The sequence below is a fragment of the Montipora capricornis genome, chromosome 6, assembly GCF_036669925.1.
Source record: "Montipora capricornis isolate CH-2021 chromosome 6, ASM3666992v2, whole genome shotgun sequence".
In the NCBI taxonomy this organism is placed as follows: Eukaryota; Metazoa; Cnidaria; class Anthozoa; order Scleractinia; family Acroporidae; genus Montipora; species Montipora capricornis.
The window spans coordinates 5565264-5583601 of record NC_090888.1 but is presented as its reverse complement, the minus strand read 5'-3'; the positions used below and the strand labels follow the sequence as shown (position 1 = coordinate 5583601).

The window sequence follows — 18338 nt, the reverse complement described above, 5'->3', positions numbered from 1 at the left end:
TTTTAGCTGCTATTGAGCTTTCACTCAGAACATGGGCTTGAGATTCTAAATCGGCGAACGACATTAAACTTTGTTTCTAAATCGGCGAACGACATTACACTAAAATCCTAACACATGTACAGCTCCCATCGCTTTGGTTGCCCCACTGCATGTTATAAATCCGGATTTTCATCGAACTTTGCCAGAATTGAAGCTGTTTGAAGCCTCGCGCGCGCAGAAATCCCCTTCAACGACACTCGACACCACGGCTGTTTTTTTGTTGTTGTTGGAAAAAGTATAGTCTCGTCAAGGGAGTTCCTTTTAGCCAAAGAAATCACCGCCTCGTAATTCTACTGTCCGTTTTGCTGCACCGAACAAAGTCAAGCAAGTAATCAGCCAATCATCCCTCAATTTATTTTAACACGCATGGCTACAATACCAACTAACAAGGATAGAGATACCGTGGATTTTGCAACAATTTAACGTTTCAGTTGGTTTTAATATCCCAATATCACTGACAGGATCCTTTCATTCGCTTTCGAGTTCGTTATGTTTACGCATGGGTTATGTTTACCCTTGCGACCTTGGGTGTTTGTTTTGCATCTGGAAGATGTTTATATTTTCAATTACAACCTCTCCCTAGGGGTTATCGCGCATAGTTTTTAACCAATAAAATATCCGCGTCCTAATTACTTGGAATACCTGAAATTCTTTGTGCATTTTGTTGCACCGAAAAAAGTCAAACGAGATTATAACTCGGATACCTTTCAGGTATTCCGAGTAAAAAGCTGGTTTATTATTTATCAGCATCACATCTCATGCTGTGTTTTAATGTATCTCGTATTTTGCTCGTATTCATTGTCCCGAGAAAGAAATTCTTGCCGATTTCGGTGCTCATTTGTTGAAATGAGGGAAGCATATTATGTGAAATGAACTGTGAACTTAGCTCAGTACCCTTGCATTTTGTATTAGCTTCGACTGGACTCTTACATGTAAAATGATACTTGAACTCGATTCAACCCCGCGAACTTGTCAGGCTCAAGCCCTTATATGTTGTTCTGATTTCCTGATCCACGCAATTGGCCGTTCCGAAGTTCAACTGGGAACCGGGACGAGTTTCAAATTTTAATTAATCGATAAACTGACACTACCCCATGAAAGATGATGTTGAGATTGGTCATTTGGCCAAGTATGGTGCTTTTAAGGTGAACAAAGACCAAGTAATGGACCTTGAAACATGGTTCAATATCCATACAGGCGTCTCTAATTTTGATACAGCGTCCCCCAAAACCATATACCCTCTTAAATTTTTTATGATTTCTGTGATACTCTTTAAAATGGGCAAACATAGCGATTTTCATCACAGCTTCTTTCAAATTGTAGGTACATGACGAGATTTTACAGTTGTCGCTAAACTGATAAAAAAAATTTAGAGTTTATATGGTTTTTGGGGACGCTTTGTCAAAATTAGAGACGTTTGTACGGATTTTGAACCGTATTTCAAGGTTCATAACTTGGTCTCCGTTCACCCATAAAGCATCATACTTGGTCAAATGACCAATCTTAACACGATCTTTCATGTGGTGGTGTCAGTTCATCGATTAGTTAAAATTTAAAACTCGCCCCAGTTCCCTGCTAAATTTCGGAATGGCCAATCGGAATGTCGCGAAATAATAGGTACAGAAAACAACTTTTCCAGAGGTATACTTGTGATTTAATGTTATTTATTAAACAACATACAATTTTTCTTTACTTTGTACATTTGTACGTGATCAACTTCATCGCAGTTAATTTCGATTTTTTCTACGAAGTGATGCGAACTGTGAAATCACACCCGCAAATTCTGTCTACATCTGTTTCATCGCAATGCCTCATCCGCAGTGACCATGAATGAACTAAAATAGCAAAGTCTAGTTGCTTTATGTGGTCAAAGGTGGCCGCCATGAAAGATTTAAATGTAAAGCAAACCATCACGTTGTCTCGGTTGCTTCGATGGCTTAGTGGGAACTTACTCACCCCTGGGGCCCGATGGCCCGAGTTCGGGGCGCAATGGCTCCGGTTGTATCATACGGGATTCTTATCAAGTGGTTAATCTACTATCCCTGGAGAATACACTTTTGTGACTACGATGAAAAAAAAAAAACTCAACTTGTTTTATAACGTGGTATGTATGGTATGCATCCCGCGTAAAAAGGGTATTGACCTTCAAGGGTAAAAGAAAGGGAGGGTGCGGTTTTCCTCGTCCTCATCTAATCTCTGCGCTGTCTTCCCAGTCGGCTGCACAGCTGCAATCTTTGTTGAGCAACATCTTCGTATTCCTTCCATTGCTTTTCTTGGGCAATCGTGAGGGCCTCCTGTGATGGGGCAATTCCTGTCAAATGGAATAAAGAAAGTACGTATGATTTGAACTCAGGGTCATCATTGTTATTTTTCGGACTTTTATTGTATTTCTCAGATAGTATGCGCGCTGGCTAAATCAGCGCGCAGTATTCTACAGTACGGCCCGCTAAACTTAGAATTTCGATAAAACGTTATGTAGCAAGTATTTCATGTCGTTTCAGTTACCTAAACTTGTAAAACTGTTTGAATCTTGCAAGCAACTACAGTGTAACCCCGCTCTACGGACACCCGCTTAATACAGACACCCGTATATAGCGAACCGTTTCGTTTGCCCCGACAAAAAGATCATATATTCTCTCCAAAATTTACCCACTACAGTTTTTGACAAGGGACAGAGAAAAATTGTCCTTAATACGGACGCATTTTGATATGGACAACGGACAATTTTTCTCTGACCCGTGTCAAAAACTGTAGTCTGCCTCCTATTGCAGTTTCACTTCCTTGGCTTTTTGCTGCGGTCATTGCTCGTAGCCTTCATGCTCTTTCACGGCCTTGTCGTGTATAGTTAAACTTGAAAAAGAGACAACGTACGTTTTCTAGTCGAAATGTCCGCTGTAGCTTTTTATCACTAAAACATTCATGTGTTCGGGCATGTCCCCTTGGTGTCCATATTAATCGGGTTTCACTGTATTTCAAACAGCCAAGAAGATTTAGTTTTTCGGATTTTGACACGGCAATCTACATGGCAGTTGAAACTTTCGCTTCCAGATGAACCTCAGAGATATGATAAATATCTTACTAACCTCGTTTTCTCGGTAATTATTTTAAGTTACGGATCTTCGTTTTTCCCCATCGTTTTATGGCCCGCGCGCTTCGCTCTTGGGCCATAAATCAACGGGAAAAAAACTCGGTCCATAACTTACAGTAAGGACCTCGAACTCGGTTAGTAAGAGGTATTTACAACTTGGATAGAGTCAATTACTACTTTTATTTTTCTGTTTCCATTCGGCTACTATTTACGGTCTTTTTGGTCGTCGAATTTTACATGCACCGAATCCAACGGAAATGAGCGAGAACAGCTAAACTGCGCAAAGAGAATATGAAGTAAGAAAGTTTATCTCCATGCCCCATGATAACTACTTGAAATCTATTTTTCGATCTCGGCATTGCTATTTTTGGACCCAGAATGAATTACGTCATTCTTTCGGAAAAATCGTACGTCGACCTTAAAATAATCGAGGAACTAAAAATAGCTTTAAAATAATTATCACAGTAAGAGGGAATGTATGGGGAATTAGCTGTCTTATTTCCTATTCTCCTTCTTCTACAATTATCATAGAAAGAGGGTCATGTGTGGGGGATAAGCTCTCTTACATCATATTTTCTTGACCGCGCCTATTTGGCAGGGACGGTAGCAAGCTGCTTTGTCTAGCAGTGCTTATCAGTCTCCTAAGATAATGGCGGGAAAATGCAGAAACAAGCTGCCTGCTTTTTTTAGTCCAAGCAGTATTTCCTCCATTTGCCTTGTTTCACTTTTTAGATATACATATTTGACATGTTTAAGTGAACAGCATATTTAAGACCACGATAGCATTTCACACATTACAGACCCACTCTTTGCCGGTAAATAACACCTATATAGACCTCTTTCATAATGGTGGCCCATTCGTTTATTCTTTTATAGTTGTATGTTCATTATAACCTTTCTGAACTAGTTGCCATGTGCACAATTCACAACAATAATTATTTACTTCTACAAAGCCATTACTTACAATTTACATACATAGAAAAGAGTTAACAAAATGACAGACGTCATGAAAGTGGTCTATAGTTATCGGTCATGTGTCTCTTAGATTTAACTTTGAATAAATAATGATTTTTTTTTTTTTTTTTTAAATTCTAACGCTGTACTATACCTTGAACAAAGTTCCTTTCCCTTATGAAGTAATCCGTTTTGACGATGTCAAAACTTAACAGTGCCTTTTTGGAGTAAAAGACCAAAAGCCTCTCTTCAATTTCCTTAATCAGTTGCAATGCTTTAGCCATATGCTCTTGAGACACCCAACCCTGGACGTCAAGGACTTTCAGATGTCTTGAACTCTTTACATAAAAAGCAAGCTGCCTATTCTTTGCTCTAATTTGGACGCGATTGGTGATGGGACGTGTTTCAGCATTCAAATGGTGTTCAATATCTTGGAAGCAACTCTCTGCAATAGCCTCCTCGTTTTCAGTGATGCCAATTTTGGCGGATTTCTCTACATAAAAAGAGGCGACGCAATATCTGTTCTCTGCAGTTTCTTCACCAGCAGCACAAGGTAGCAAAAGCTGAAATAGAGACGATAGAAATCATTCATTTCTAATTAAGAAAAAAAGCAGCAGCTGTGGTTTTTTTTTAAGTTGTCTTGCTCTAGTACTTTTGATGTCATTTGTCATTCATTTATGCATAACTGAAAAAAAAAAGAGCATAAAGTGATAAATGAAATATAAAAGAAAATTACGTTTGCTGAAACAAAAAGCGTATATATGTATGTACGTATGTAACGTACATAATTCACAAAATAAAGGAAAGAACACCTGTTAGGTCTTAAAGCTAAGTAGCAGTACGCTCCCTCTCTTACCTCTATGGAGTCATCAAGCAATTCCTTAGCCCGTGCATAATTCCCCTCCCTACGGGCCACCGCTGATTCAAGATACTTGAGTTTTGATAGGAGGAAACAATGATTGGTAGAATGATATGTCCGTGATATCACCAGGGCGTGTTTTGCATGTTCCTTTGCCTCCTCGATCTGGTTTTCGTGCAAGTCTAGCACTGCCAGCTGTAAAAATGATATAGATTAAAGTCAGTTGTACTTGTGGACTATGCGAAAAAATGTTATCTGTCGTCATGACCTTTAAGACAAGCGTCAGTGCTGTGAGGGGTGTGGTCATACATGAAGGAACTGACCTTTGTTGTTGCAAAAACATACACATCAAAAGAACTCTCGTTTTTGCTTATTGCACTTCGTACTTCGATGATAATCATTTTCAGATTTGTTTGCCAGAACGAAAAAAAAAAACATTATATTTATGTTTATACAGTAACTATACCAATAATTTTTCTTATAAATAACTCTTTTTAAGTTTTTTTTTTCCTGGGGAGAAAGCATATTAGAAAACTATAGATTACCACTATGAGCTCCATCTCTAGCTAAGAATAAAATTACATTAATTGTGTGCACATTTAACAGTGAAACGCAATAATATTATTAAGGAGTTAACACTAAAATGAGTTTGAAGCATGATTATACCTACTGAAAACAGAGTATTTTTAACTTAAAAAGTGAAAAACTGAACACAGCCGATCGCCATGAAAATAATAATCCTTTGAAATATATTTTTTATGAACAAACCCGTGCTATTTTTGGACCCAGCAGTATAAATTTACCTAACGGCATTCTTTCTAACCAATCAGATGCCGACTTAAAAATGACCATGGGGCTAGAAATAGATTTCGAATACTTTTCACTGGAAGATTACAATGTATGGCGGATAAGTTCTCTTACTTTATCCACTCTTGTCAAAAGAGACAAATAAGACAAAATACAGACACACAGATCACACGTTGCAATCTGCATCGCTAACTGACCACATCGTGAGACAAACGATTACATTCTATATTTATTATTACAAAAACACACTATTATTCCAGAAATGCTTCACTCTAGGTATTTCAAACATGGATTAAACAGTCTTGACAAACCTCATATAATACGAGAGGTATCAAATCTGTGAACCGCGCATGCGTGTCAGCATACTCTTTGAGCCTCTCCAAGTTCTCCATGAAGATCTCTCGCATTCCTTAGAAAAAATAAAATAAGCATTTTCCAAGACCAAAGTGCTGTAAACTTACCCCGAATGTAAAACATAAAATGTACCTAAAACTTACCATCATCTGCTAAACGCTGAAAGCGTTTGACAATTGACATTCCCGCCTCGTTGGTCCACATACCTGTTGTAAATATGAAAATTAACAAGTCGAACTGTGGCTTGGTGCTGTTTTTACTCTTATCATATCGACAACGATATTCATCATCACAGCGGTCGAATGTGATGAACTCACGAGGCACAGCCTGAGTGAGTCCGCAATTGTATTTGTTTTTTACCACAACATCGACCAAGAGTTTACTCATTCCACCGTTGTGTGACATGCATCAGTGAAGCGCCCGTCACTGTTTCAAAATTTATCGATAACGGAAATTCACTCAGCGAATCAGATTGCAGGTTTCAAGCAACTGCGGTAAAACACTGATGAAAGATTCGAAATCCTCTACTGGAACCCACAATTAAGGAATTAAACTTAGAATCTGGGGCGCGATCCATTCAACCAAAATTTCCGGACGGAAGTTTCGATTTTTCCTTGAGGCGAAAAGAATGCGACTTAGCCTGCAAAGCAGAAGTAGTTTTGGTGAGCGAGCGATAAATAATCCAAGCGATTAATGATCGACCGCCATCTTGGATCACAAGCTTATAGAGGAATGGGGCGAGACTAAAAATTATCCCAAGGGAGAGGATGATGGACATAAAGTAGAGGAAGGGGGAGGCGGAGGGGTTAAATCGTGGATCGCACCACGGAACGCCTGCTCCGCAGGCTAAACGCGACTTGGAAGAGTTTCTTTTGTAGTTTAGCTAGGTGTTTATCCCGAAGTAACAATTGCATGATTGACACCACGTGTAACTTATCACACACGCCCGATATTCGATCAGGACCCCAAGATCTTAGTATTTTGAAACAATGCATTGTAATGACGACAATGACCTCGAGGCCTGATTTTCTTGATGGGATGTTCAATAGCAGGCCCCTCCTGGTATTGCTCCAGCCAGGGTCCGGGGAGTGGAATTTGCTGTTCCAGACAAGACACAAACACGTCCTGGTCCCCATCAAAGGAAAAAAGCTTTACGGTGAATGTGAAGACCTTTGGTATTGAGGAGGGAAGCAAGAGGATAACAATTCCTGTGGATCCTTGTAGATCTCGCCGGAAATTATAATCTTCAGCTTGAGTGAAGATCAATCCACTTGGTGAAATATGCACCTTTAAGAAATAGGTTCCATTGTTCTGGAGAGGAGAAAAAATGTAGTCAAGCAAACTGAAATAATGACAGACGGTGAGGATCACACTCACTCGTTTATGTACATGCCCGAACTCCCTGGGCGTCATTTAAGCAAGCAGAGACTGGCAAAATCTCTAAGAACGATTGGGGCCGGTGGAAAAAGTGATGGTGATGCTCGACGGAAAATCAAAAAATAATAATCAAACACCAAAATTAAAGGAGATCATACTAAAAAAACCATCTAAATCAAAGCTATAATGGTTGCGCTCAAGATGTTAACGATTACTGCTTTAGATTTCTGTTTGGTCTAGACCACCCACACAGTGTCATGGCGTTTTAGTACAGTTCCTTTCAGAATGGGAAAAAAATGGCTTTCCTTTATAAAATCCTTAAGTGAGACAAAAATCTGCAATTTACACTCCTGAGCGAGACCCCCCCCCACCCTCCATAAAAAGTATTAATTAATTAATTAATTAATTAATCAATTGTAGCCTTCTTTTAATTTACTTCAGTACAGTATTACCTTTCACGATCCTGATTAAGAAAACATCGAGCATATAAAAAAAAAAAATAACGTATAACGTAAGCTGACTTACAATAGCAAAGCCATCTGCAGTGGGAGACATGACACAGCTCCAAATTTCCTCCTCTGGAACTTGCAAAATTTCCAGCCGATATTGAATAGCCACATACGGACCAACCAAAAAGCGCGCGGGAATACTCTTCCTTGACAAGCTAAGAGGACCCACGGCGCGGGGGTGTTGACAAAATTCTCCAAATGTGTGGCTTTGCTCAGAGTGTGTTATTATGGGTCTCAAATCTGTCATGTTGCTTAAATTAAAAAAATAAATCAATATATAATAATAAAAATAATAACAATGACATCATTCTCATTATCATTATCATTATAGTTATCATTACTATTATCAGCTCCATTTTCCCGTGGCTTCTCAAGGATAAAGGGCAAATTCCAATATATCTTTGCCTTCTCATTTTCAAGCACTGCGTCAGGTAGGCTCTGTTGGTAACATAGCTTTTCATGATGACTTTTCTGGAAATTGTACTTATCCAGTAAGCGGTGGTATATCGGCCTTAGCATCGTGTCCTGCCTGGCTTTGTAGTGTGTCTGGGCGATCTTTGAGCAGGCACATTATTATTACTATTATTATTATTATTATTATTATTATTATTATTATTATTATTATTATTATTATTATTATTATTATTATTATTATTATTATTAACAAAGCGGCTCGGTCACGGATACTTAAGCATGTTTTGAACAATTAAAAGCTTTAATTGTATGGCACAAAGCCTTCCAGAAACGGCCTATTTTTATGAATGATTGGTATATTTGTGTCTTAAAACTGTTTGTAAGGCTTTTTCGCTGTGGATGGCTCGGTTGAAAATGGATTACAATTTGAAAAATTTAGTCTAAATTGAATCTTTCAAATTGTCTCTGTGCGAAAGGTCCTGCAATTTTTCTTCACCTACAGAGGAGAATTTTTATTTAAGACATTTGAAGTTGACGTTAGACATGTGTTAAATTCTCTACAACTAATTTTAGGATAGTGTAGATCAAAAATGTCCGAAATCTTTGTGGCAGTGCTGAGCTCAAATGTTCTCTTGAAACTCCCCCAAAATGCACCAGTGACACTATATATGGTGTTTTATATGAACCCCGTCTTCACGTATCCGGATACTTTTCAATATTACATAATAGTATTGAGTTTTACTCACTCTAAACCAGTGATGTAAAAATCGTTTTTCACGGACAAGAAGTATTCTTATTGGTAACATTTTTTTCTTCACTAGTGACAAATATCGTCTCAGGCTTCTCTGGTGGAGAAAAATCGTATGACCAATAGAATCACTTCATTTTCCCGCCACTGCAGTCGCGGCCGCGCAGCTGAGACAGCAAAACAGTGATTTCCTAAAAAAAATGCTTTGTTGTAGAGAGAGGGGAAAAGATTCTATAATAAATGTCACAGTGGCTCTACACGACAAACACTTTTGATACAAATCACTGAAAAGTCTTGGACAAGTGCAGTAATACATGGCTTGTTTTGGGATGATTAGCTCGTTGTATAATGAAACTTAACAAACCTGTTAGACTGGAATTATTCTTAAAAACCCAACATTTATTTAGTAATATCTCAATACTTATATAATAAATAAATTACACCACGGTTGGTTCGCTTTGTGCGATTTTTATTCACTCGTTGTGAAGTATCGCAAGCTCACTCGTTCGCTGCGCTCACTCGTTCGTTTGCGATTCTTCATAACTCGAGAATAAAAATCGTACGCGCTCACCAATCAGGAAGTAATCTCTATTTTCTGCGACTTTTTTCTGTACTGATTCATACATTTTTACGCTGACGCACAGGCAGGCCACCCTCTGTTTGTAGGGCTGTTGTTCATTAAAATCTGTTATTTATAGAAGAAATACAGATGAACCATAAGGTGGCTGTAATTTGCTCCAATATGCAGAATTTAAAGAATGTGATTCAATAAAAGTTTGAGGAAAATGTTAACAGAGTCATGTATCATCTTTTTTTCGTCGTCCCGTGCTGTTTTAAGCGCTATTTTGCGAGATGAATATTTGATCTCGGCGGTTAGAACTAGCCAAGGAGATAGCAATTAGCCGCTTGCGCGTGACCTAGTCCACTTTAAGCTGGAACTGACGCCAAGTCAGTGAAATTCTCAACTTAAAAACACCAGCATCCGGTCGATTAGAGATGCCCCCATATCTTCGCCGAATTTGAACTTCATCTTTCGAAATAAATTCAGTTGAATAATACGGTAGCTATGATTGGCTCCAATATGCAGAATTTAAAGCAAATGATTCGATATGATGTTAACTGAGTCATGTGCCATCTTTTTTTCGCTGTCCCGTGCTGTTTTAATTTATAAGCGCTATTCACCGAGAAAGGCAATCCTAAAAACCATAAAAAAGCTCTCTCAACATGATCGGTGCAAAAAACCAGACTAAAGGAATTCGAAGCATTTGAGTGTATTCGAATCTACCAATCAGTGCAACGCGACCGTTGGGAACTGCAAGGAGGGGCTGGGAACTGCCAAGGGTCGCGTTGCACTGATTGGCAGATTCGAATACGGTAGACTCAAATGCTTCGAATTCCTTTGGTCTTGATTTTTGCACCTATCATGTTGAGAATGGTTTTTTATCGTTTTCAGAATTGCCTTTCTCGGTGAATAGCGCATATTAATTAAAACACCACGGGACAGCGAAAAAAACATGACACATGACTCAGTTAACATTTTCTTCAAACTTTTATCGAATCATTTGCTTTAAATTCTGCATATTGGAGCCAAACATAGGCACCGTATTGTTCATATGTATTTCTTCTAGGAATATAAACAAAAATCGATGCTCACTTTTCAATAAACAAAGGCCCTACTAACATAGGGTGGACTCCCGTATCCGGATTCACTCTAGTCTCCAGGACTCTTCTGTTAGTTTTTTCTATCGTAGCATGCGCTATTGACGCTGTAAAGACTAGATCCCATGTTCGGCAACGTTATCGAATTTTTAAATATTCGGATTCGTCCGTTCACACGATTTTGGCCTCGGATGGTATTAAAAAATTTCCATCCTGGAGAGAGGATTTTAAACATTGCGAATTTGCATGCCAGAATCACCGGAAACGTGTGGACAGGTTATTACATTTTGAATAGATAATTGCACTGTTTCGGCGACAGCAGAAATAATAACATGATTGACAGAACGTTCGACTAAGTCATTTTTAAGGTTGTAAGTGAGCTTTTTAATATTCATTTTTAATATTCAGATCTTGGGCAATTTTCTTTTGTGACTGGCGTTTTTCGTTAAATACTATGGCGATGGTACAAGAAACAGCCCTTCAATTTTAAATATCAGGGAATCAGGCCACGCAAACATTTATGAATTTTGAATTATTAAACTAGATAAAAGCCGATTTAATTGAGTGTAAATTGAGTATAAATTTCCGGAAATTTCGTTCCCAAAACAATCTGGTGTTTATTCGTAACTACCATGGCGACAAGTGTGTAACCAATATAATTTCATACGAAAAATCATAAATATTTAACATCATAACACACTAAACAAACTGAATAATTATCTTTTAAGGCCCCTTCCTCTTATTGCATCTAAAGGTTCTGTTATCAATTTTAGGCGGTAAAAAGGCTTTTCTTGCTTATATAGGTAAAACTGATTAGAGGATGTAGGTGCTTAAATAGTCAACAACGACAAAATTCTAGAAAAAACACCGGATGCAAATTCGTTCTTACAACAAAAGACAGATCGAGCGACAATCGCAATCTCGCGGTCTTCACAGAGTCACAAATTCGATCAAAATACAAAAAAATACACGATCTATAAACATCGCCTCACGGTACAATATTCCTAAACAATTATTATTTTAGTTAAGTACTAATTTCGCTACGAAGTGATTTCATACAATTAATTCAACACTTGACTTTTTGTTCAACGGATGGAGCCGGCATCCAAACTAGATTGAATATCCGATCTAATAAGTCATTCGCATCGACTGGTATTAAATTGTTACCCTTGGCTCTCTACTCTGCATCGAGAGGTTCTCTCCGGGTACTCCCTCTCCTCAAAAACCAACATTTGACTTAATTTGCTTTCATTGTTAATTTCAGTTTACAGTGTCCCCTCAATTAGCGCTCCAGCGCTAGAACGACTAGACACTTTAAATAAAGTTCCTTTCCTTTCCTTAGTTTCCTTTCCTGTCCTTTGAATGCCTGAAGCAGCCAGGATAACTTGTCCTCTTTTTTTGCATCTATGCAACTCATTCTTAGATCATTTCAACCAGCAACAAGAGGACTACTCGCGCCGAGAGAGTCCGGAAAGTTCAAGGGGCGAGAGCGAGGACGATCGAATGTTTTGATTATTGTTTTTCCGTCTTCACTGAAAACATCATGAGTTTACTTGATCAATGCCATTGGCAAGCGTCTCTCAAACTATAACTATCTAACTAGACGAATAGTTAGTATATAAGTGCTCTCTGTACGACTGAAATGCGTTAAACGCTGGTAAATTCTCCTATGATGGTAGCCGATCTATGACGCACCGGAGTCAGAGAGGTTTTAGAAATTTGTTTTGTAACAATACCAAAAATATCGTAGACTTTCAGATGTGTCTGTAAAGAGAATCTTACCTTTCGCTTATTATCATTCACTTGAGGAATCCACACAGTGGATTTCAATTTCTCAAGCTTTCTTCGCTAATAAACGAACGCTTTTGACGTCCGAAAAACATATCGCATAATAATAGTCATAAAATTTATTCATGGTCGGGGATTCCCCTAAGTTCAAAATTTGAGATGACGAAGCGTACTGGGATGTCTCAGCTATGAGCTGCTTTTTTAAGACCATTTTTCGGATATCGTTTATTGAAAAAAATATTAATAAAGTAAAAACTTACTTTTGGGGGACAAAAAGCTCACGATCGGCAAACGGGATTGCATTTATTCCTGATACAAAATTCGCAGTCCCATAAGTAGTTCTATAAGTTAACAAATTTGAATTAAAAAATCTTAATAATAAAATTATTAATATTAAAAATATATTATTTATTCTTTCTTCTCACCATTTCATCTCAGTTTAGTTTATTGGACTCACAATCGTTGACAGGTCGCCAGTTGCTATAAACCTTATTTTAAATTTAATTGCCTGATTAATTATTCTTACAGCGTGGATGTCTTATAGGGCCTCTTCATATAAGCCCGGTTGACCTGGCTGGCCGTTTCTCGAAAGTCCCGAAAAGCCATTTGTGAAATTGCCAACCGCTTGTTTTGGAACGCCGATCTTTTAACATGTATTTAAGGCAACAAAAAGAAAAATAACTGTGAAGTTTGACAAATTAAATCCTTGAGATACGAAGGGAATTGTGACACCCGAAAACAACCCGTAAAGCTTAAAGACCGTGAGAAACGGGCCCCTGGCCCGGTTTCAGACATCTCGCCCTACCTCTAAATCCTTTGTAAAAACGTCAATGTGTTCATATGAGAGGGCGAGCCAGCTCGGTTGCCGAGATCTCGGTTTTTCCATTCGGGATCTCGGTAAGCGGGCCACGGTGGGGCGAGACCCACCCCTCGCGCGATCATAAATTTCACGGTTTTTTCAAACAATATGGCGGCATTCCGCGCGCAATGTCTCATGGGAGACCATTTCTTGGTCAATATCCTTCACAGAGGGTTTTTTAAAGGCCAATTGTGAAGCCTGGGTACTAGTTATAACTTGTTTGGCGCCATCTTTGATTTCTGTAGTTCACAAGCTTTCCATCGATGTGTTTTTAGCCGATGTTTATGTATTTTTGAAACTACAATGGAGGAGGAAACCGACGAGAGAGTGAACGACCCAATGCAACGGGAAGCATCAAGGTTAGTAAATTATAGGCTTAATTTTTCGGCGATTTTTGACTTAGTTTTAAAATTCTAAAGTCATACGACCAAAGCTTGTTTACCGTTTGATTGGTTTGTGAACAAAAATTCTGTCTTTGCTCATCGTTGTCAAATTTAAATCAAGCTTTTTATTTTGCTCTCTAACAGTGCTATGCGCGGAGGAAAGAAGAGAGGGAAACGATTTGATTTAGGGCAGTATCATAAACAGTTACAGAAAATGAAGGAGGACAAACTTCAGGCACTGGTGGAAGAAAAAGATGACAAGGAAAATGAAGTTGTAGAACTTAGGAAAGAAACAGAGAAACTTAGTAATAAGATAGCATATAGAAAGAGGAAAATAGGGAGGTGCTGTTGCTTCTTTTAATTTATGACTTATTGACAGAGAATCTTAACGACAGGACAGCATATAGAAAGAGGAAGGTAGAAAGGCGATGAGGAAGCTTACAATTGTAATATTTATGACCTATATAAATGGTCATATCAACAACATTTAATAGCAATGCGGAGTTTTTAAATAAATTATATCAACTGAACTTGTTCAAATGTGGGTAGAGATCTAGTAAAGAACTGGCTTTGAGTTCTATCTGTTACCCCAAATTAGCCCAATATGAATAAATATTTACTTTATGACCAGAATATTAACATGAATCAATCAAACCCTGACCTTTTTGTCGACAGATTGAGTTATGAGAATCCCAGCGAGGGAAGACAACAAATTGTTTTTCCTAAACATTAAATACTCAATGCTTCTGTATTGCTGTAGAATTGAACTTTCTTGAGACAAGTTAGAACTCCCTCTTGTAAAAAGGCTGGGTATGCCCGTGCACAATATCAATAACCTTTTCAGTGTATGATTTTCTCACTTTTCTCCATCTATTTTTTATAAACGGGATGTGAGATTTCATTTAAAAATATAGACATTTCTTACACTACATGTAACTATTATTTAATTACTAGATCTCTGGACTCCACAGTGTTTTGGCAGAACTGCAACCAACAAGCAAGGTTTCAAGACTCCCTAATATTACAAGTGAAGTAAAAGATGACAATTGCGAACAGCTCAAGCTCTCAGAAGCCCAGAACAGGGGAAGGAAACGGACTACTTGTGAGCATTTGGTGTCAGTTCATTGCCAAAGTACCCAGGCAAAAAATGACAAGAAACAGGAAAAGGCTGTTCTGGAAGGTATGTGGGTTGCAGTGGTCACAAAATCCAGCAAGGAAGATCTCTGCAAGTATTTTGAAAACTCAGTGACTTGTATGAAAAATGTACTACCTTAAGTTATTAGGAAAACAGTTTTAGAATCTGAGAAATCTGTGAGCAATAAAATCAGGAGTGTGAGAGTATTATATGAAGGGGGGTTAATGAGCAAAAAGAAGTACAGTGCCATACGCAAGTGCCCAATTGAAACATTTCAAGGCTCTTATGCACCAAACATCTTACCTTACAAACGTCTTTCACACTTTATTAAAACTATTGACATTGGTAATGTAAGGGATTTAAGAGAGTTTTGTGAGGAAGCAGGCTTAAATCCTGTTTCGGGGGTACATAGAAGTTTAGAACCACTACTTCTACATTTGGCATCTCTTTATGTTAAGATCAATGCTACCCTACCTTGCTTACGTTGGTTCAATGAGGAAGTGGGTGTGTTTCACGTTGCTTTAGGTGCTGACGGAGCACCCTTCGGGAAGGATGAGACAGCAACAGCTTATCTGGTAAGCTTTTTGAATGTCCTAGAACGAGTTGCCAGCTGTGAAGACAACTTTCTTCTCATGGGTTCCAATTGTAAAGAAGATGATCCTGTTATGATCAATTTCACTAAGCATCTTGTTAAAGAAATGCAAACTATACAGGAAAAAAAGTACATGGTTGGAAATTTGGAGGTAAAATTTGTTTTTCAACTTGTCCCACGTGATCAAAAATGGCTAGCTTGTATGGGAGGGGAACTAAATAATGCGGCAACATATTTTAATTCTACGTTTACCAATGTCAGCAATAAGAATATGGCTACTTTGGGCGGAAACATTGGTGACAAAAAGGCAACTTGGCAGTGCTGGAAGTTCTCAGACAGAATTGAAAAAGCAAAAGCTGTAGAAAAGTACAAAGAGAAGCTTTCTGAGAAAGAATTGAAATCCAGGACAAAGGTCACTACCTTTATTGCAAACCAAAAATCTAGGCAAGAGTTTAATCCCCCATTGGGAAAATTTATAGACAAAGCCAAAGTTGAGCCCCTGCACATAAGTAACAATGCATGGCAGCACTTGTTCCAACAAATGTTTGTTATAGCCATGAAGCTGACAAACAAAGAGCTACTAAAAAAGGCTGATACTTTTGAAGACTTACTAAGTACGTGTGCTTTCAAAAAGTTTGTTACTTGCCTAGAACAGTTACTTAAAGTGTAAAAGGCTTTGCAACAACATCTGTAAGTGGTATAATGAGAAGCGCAAAAAGGGGTCAAGATTTGTCATACAGATTTACAGGCAAAGAATCAAAATGCTTTGTCTGGAATTTTGGGCATGTGACAGAAACACTACTGCAACTAAATCCTGACAAGAACACAGCTTTTAAGTTATAGGCCCTTCACAAAGCTGCTGAAAAAGTGCGTGATAGTGTCTCCCTCTTCAGTAGGGTAAGAATGACAGAAGAACAAATTGTACAGTTGGAGAATCCTTGCAAAGAACATTTCAATGTGAATGCTTTGTTTTTCAAAAGGTAAACCCCACAGTCTGGACCATTGGGTATGTACTGTAGTACCTTTGCACACAAAAGAAATGGTTCAAACATTGTCATTTGGGTTGGGACTAAACACAATGCAAGGGCGTGAAGCCAAACATATTAAGCTTAAAAAGTACATGGAAAATACAACCAATGTTCAAAAGGGTCAGAGGTGGTGTCATGTTTTCCGACACGAGCACATTGCATTAGTTTGGCTTAGGGACATTGACCCCCACTCGGCAAAATACAGGAGGCAAAGCCTGGAAGGCCAAGCCAAAGCAGTTGTAGGGGAATATTGCATCCCAAAATAGTGTGGTGAGGCTGATTACTGCTACTGTGGTCTTTGCAAAAAGCATGTAACAGACAGTAAATGTTCTATTTGTGGCAGTGACTTTATGAAGTGGATAAATGAGAGTGTTTCTGCAGGGAAAGTTATACCTGCATTAAAGTGCTATTTGAATACTTGTTAAGGTTCAGGTTTTCTTGTTGATTATAATTGTGGATGTCCCAGGAGACTAACAAAACTTGTGAACATATTTCATTTTCCAATAAAATTTGTGTAAAGTGTACAGTTGTCAACCATGAATATTTAAGGCTTTATTTATCGTTATTAAACAATAACCACAGACCGAATGCATAAATGAAGCCAAAAAAATATCCTTTTGTTTATGTGCCGTATTAGCCTCACTAGCCTCATTTGAATGGACAAAATACAAAAGAAGTGTTGCTTAAGAGCGAGGCTAGGGACTCAGTCTTATTAGCACATAAACAAAAGAATACATTTTTGGTCGCCATTTATGCATTTGGTCAATAACAATTATTCCCTTATTAAGAAAGGCTTAAATTACCAATACATAATTAATTTTCTTGGTTCCCTTTTGTTTACATCTGGGACTTGCTGCAACAATGTACCACAAGAGCCATATTGTTATAACCTGATCCTCCATGAAATGAAACAGTAAAATTTCGATTAATGTTGAGGTACTTCATGTTCATTCCAGTAGCCGTACTGAAAACTCACAGATAGAACTTCTGAGTTTTTAAGAAATTTTAATCTCATTGCCTTTGATTCAGTTATGACAACCTCACATCTCTCAGCTGACCTCTCCTCTCCAGAAGAAAACTTTTTCTTCAGTAGTTCTTCTTTGATTATCAAATCGCCCTCCAAGTTCATTTTATCAAAGACAAACAAAGCTTTTCTTAACTGTGTAAATTGAACATCAATTACAGCATGTGTTTCTTTATATTCATGTCCATAGCCGTTTCGTTGAATTATATGGTTCAGAATAACACGAAATACCTCCTGGGGAAGGTCAAGTGTAAATTCGCCTTTCCAAGGTGTCGCCATAGAGGGTGTAGTGCGAAGTCTTTGGATTATTCTCGTATGAATCTTCTTCAAAGCATTTATAACCATTGATTTGGTACCAATCAGCTGTTGTACCTCTCTTTTCCTCGAGTGATCATGGTATTTGTCTTCCAAAAGTCCCACTGCAACTTCTGTCTCATGAAAAAATTTACTTATAGAACGCATCATTGAAATATCTTCTGTTTGAGAAAGATAGTCGGGTTTATTTCTCTGTAGAAATTTGTTAATACCCCGCGAAGGAGGATTCCCTGCGAAAACATTGTCTGCCATCTGAATTTTTTCCCAGGTGACATTTCAGACTTTTCCTGATCGTTTTTGGGGGTGAGTTGGCCCCAGCGTGGCTGGAAATTTTGCCATATGAACACTCCATCCCGGTTACCGGGAGGAGAACGATACAATGCATTTTCGTGATAGAATGGACATT

At 38.2% G+C, this 18338-nt stretch overlaps 1 protein-coding gene across 1 annotated transcript; it reads right to left on the bottom strand.

Annotated features, from left to right (window-relative positions):
• Positions 1 to 1670: 1670 nt before the first annotated feature.
• LOC138051341 (uncharacterized) lies at positions 1671 to 12711 on the bottom strand. Its single transcript, XM_068897536.1, has 8 exons — positions 12591 to 12711; positions 8004 to 8238; positions 7115 to 7412; positions 6245 to 6307; positions 6059 to 6156; positions 4938 to 5135; positions 4236 to 4644; positions 1671 to 2350 (listed from the first exon to the last, which is right to left on the bottom strand). Exons 1-8 carry the CDS (start codon positions 12605 to 12607, stop codon positions 2229 to 2231), a joined length of 1440 nt encoding a protein of 479 aa, XP_068753637.1. The 5' UTR covers positions 12608 to 12711; the 3' UTR covers positions 1671 to 2228.
• Between the last annotated feature and the right edge of the window lie 5627 nt (positions 12712 to 18338).

What these genes read in the sequence shown, in the direction of transcription:
- LOC138051341 (XM_068897536.1), bottom strand. An exon ending in CTGCAGATGGCTTTGCTATT is followed by an intron (nt 7,413 to 8,003) that starts GTAAGTCAGCTT and finishes TCTCCTCTCCAG; the next exon opens with AACAATGGAACCTATTTCTT. An exon ending in TACCTCTCGTATTATATGAG is followed by an intron (nt 5,136 to 6,058) that starts GTTTGTCAAGAC and finishes TCATTTTTACAG; the next exon opens with CTGGCAGTGCTAGACTTGCA.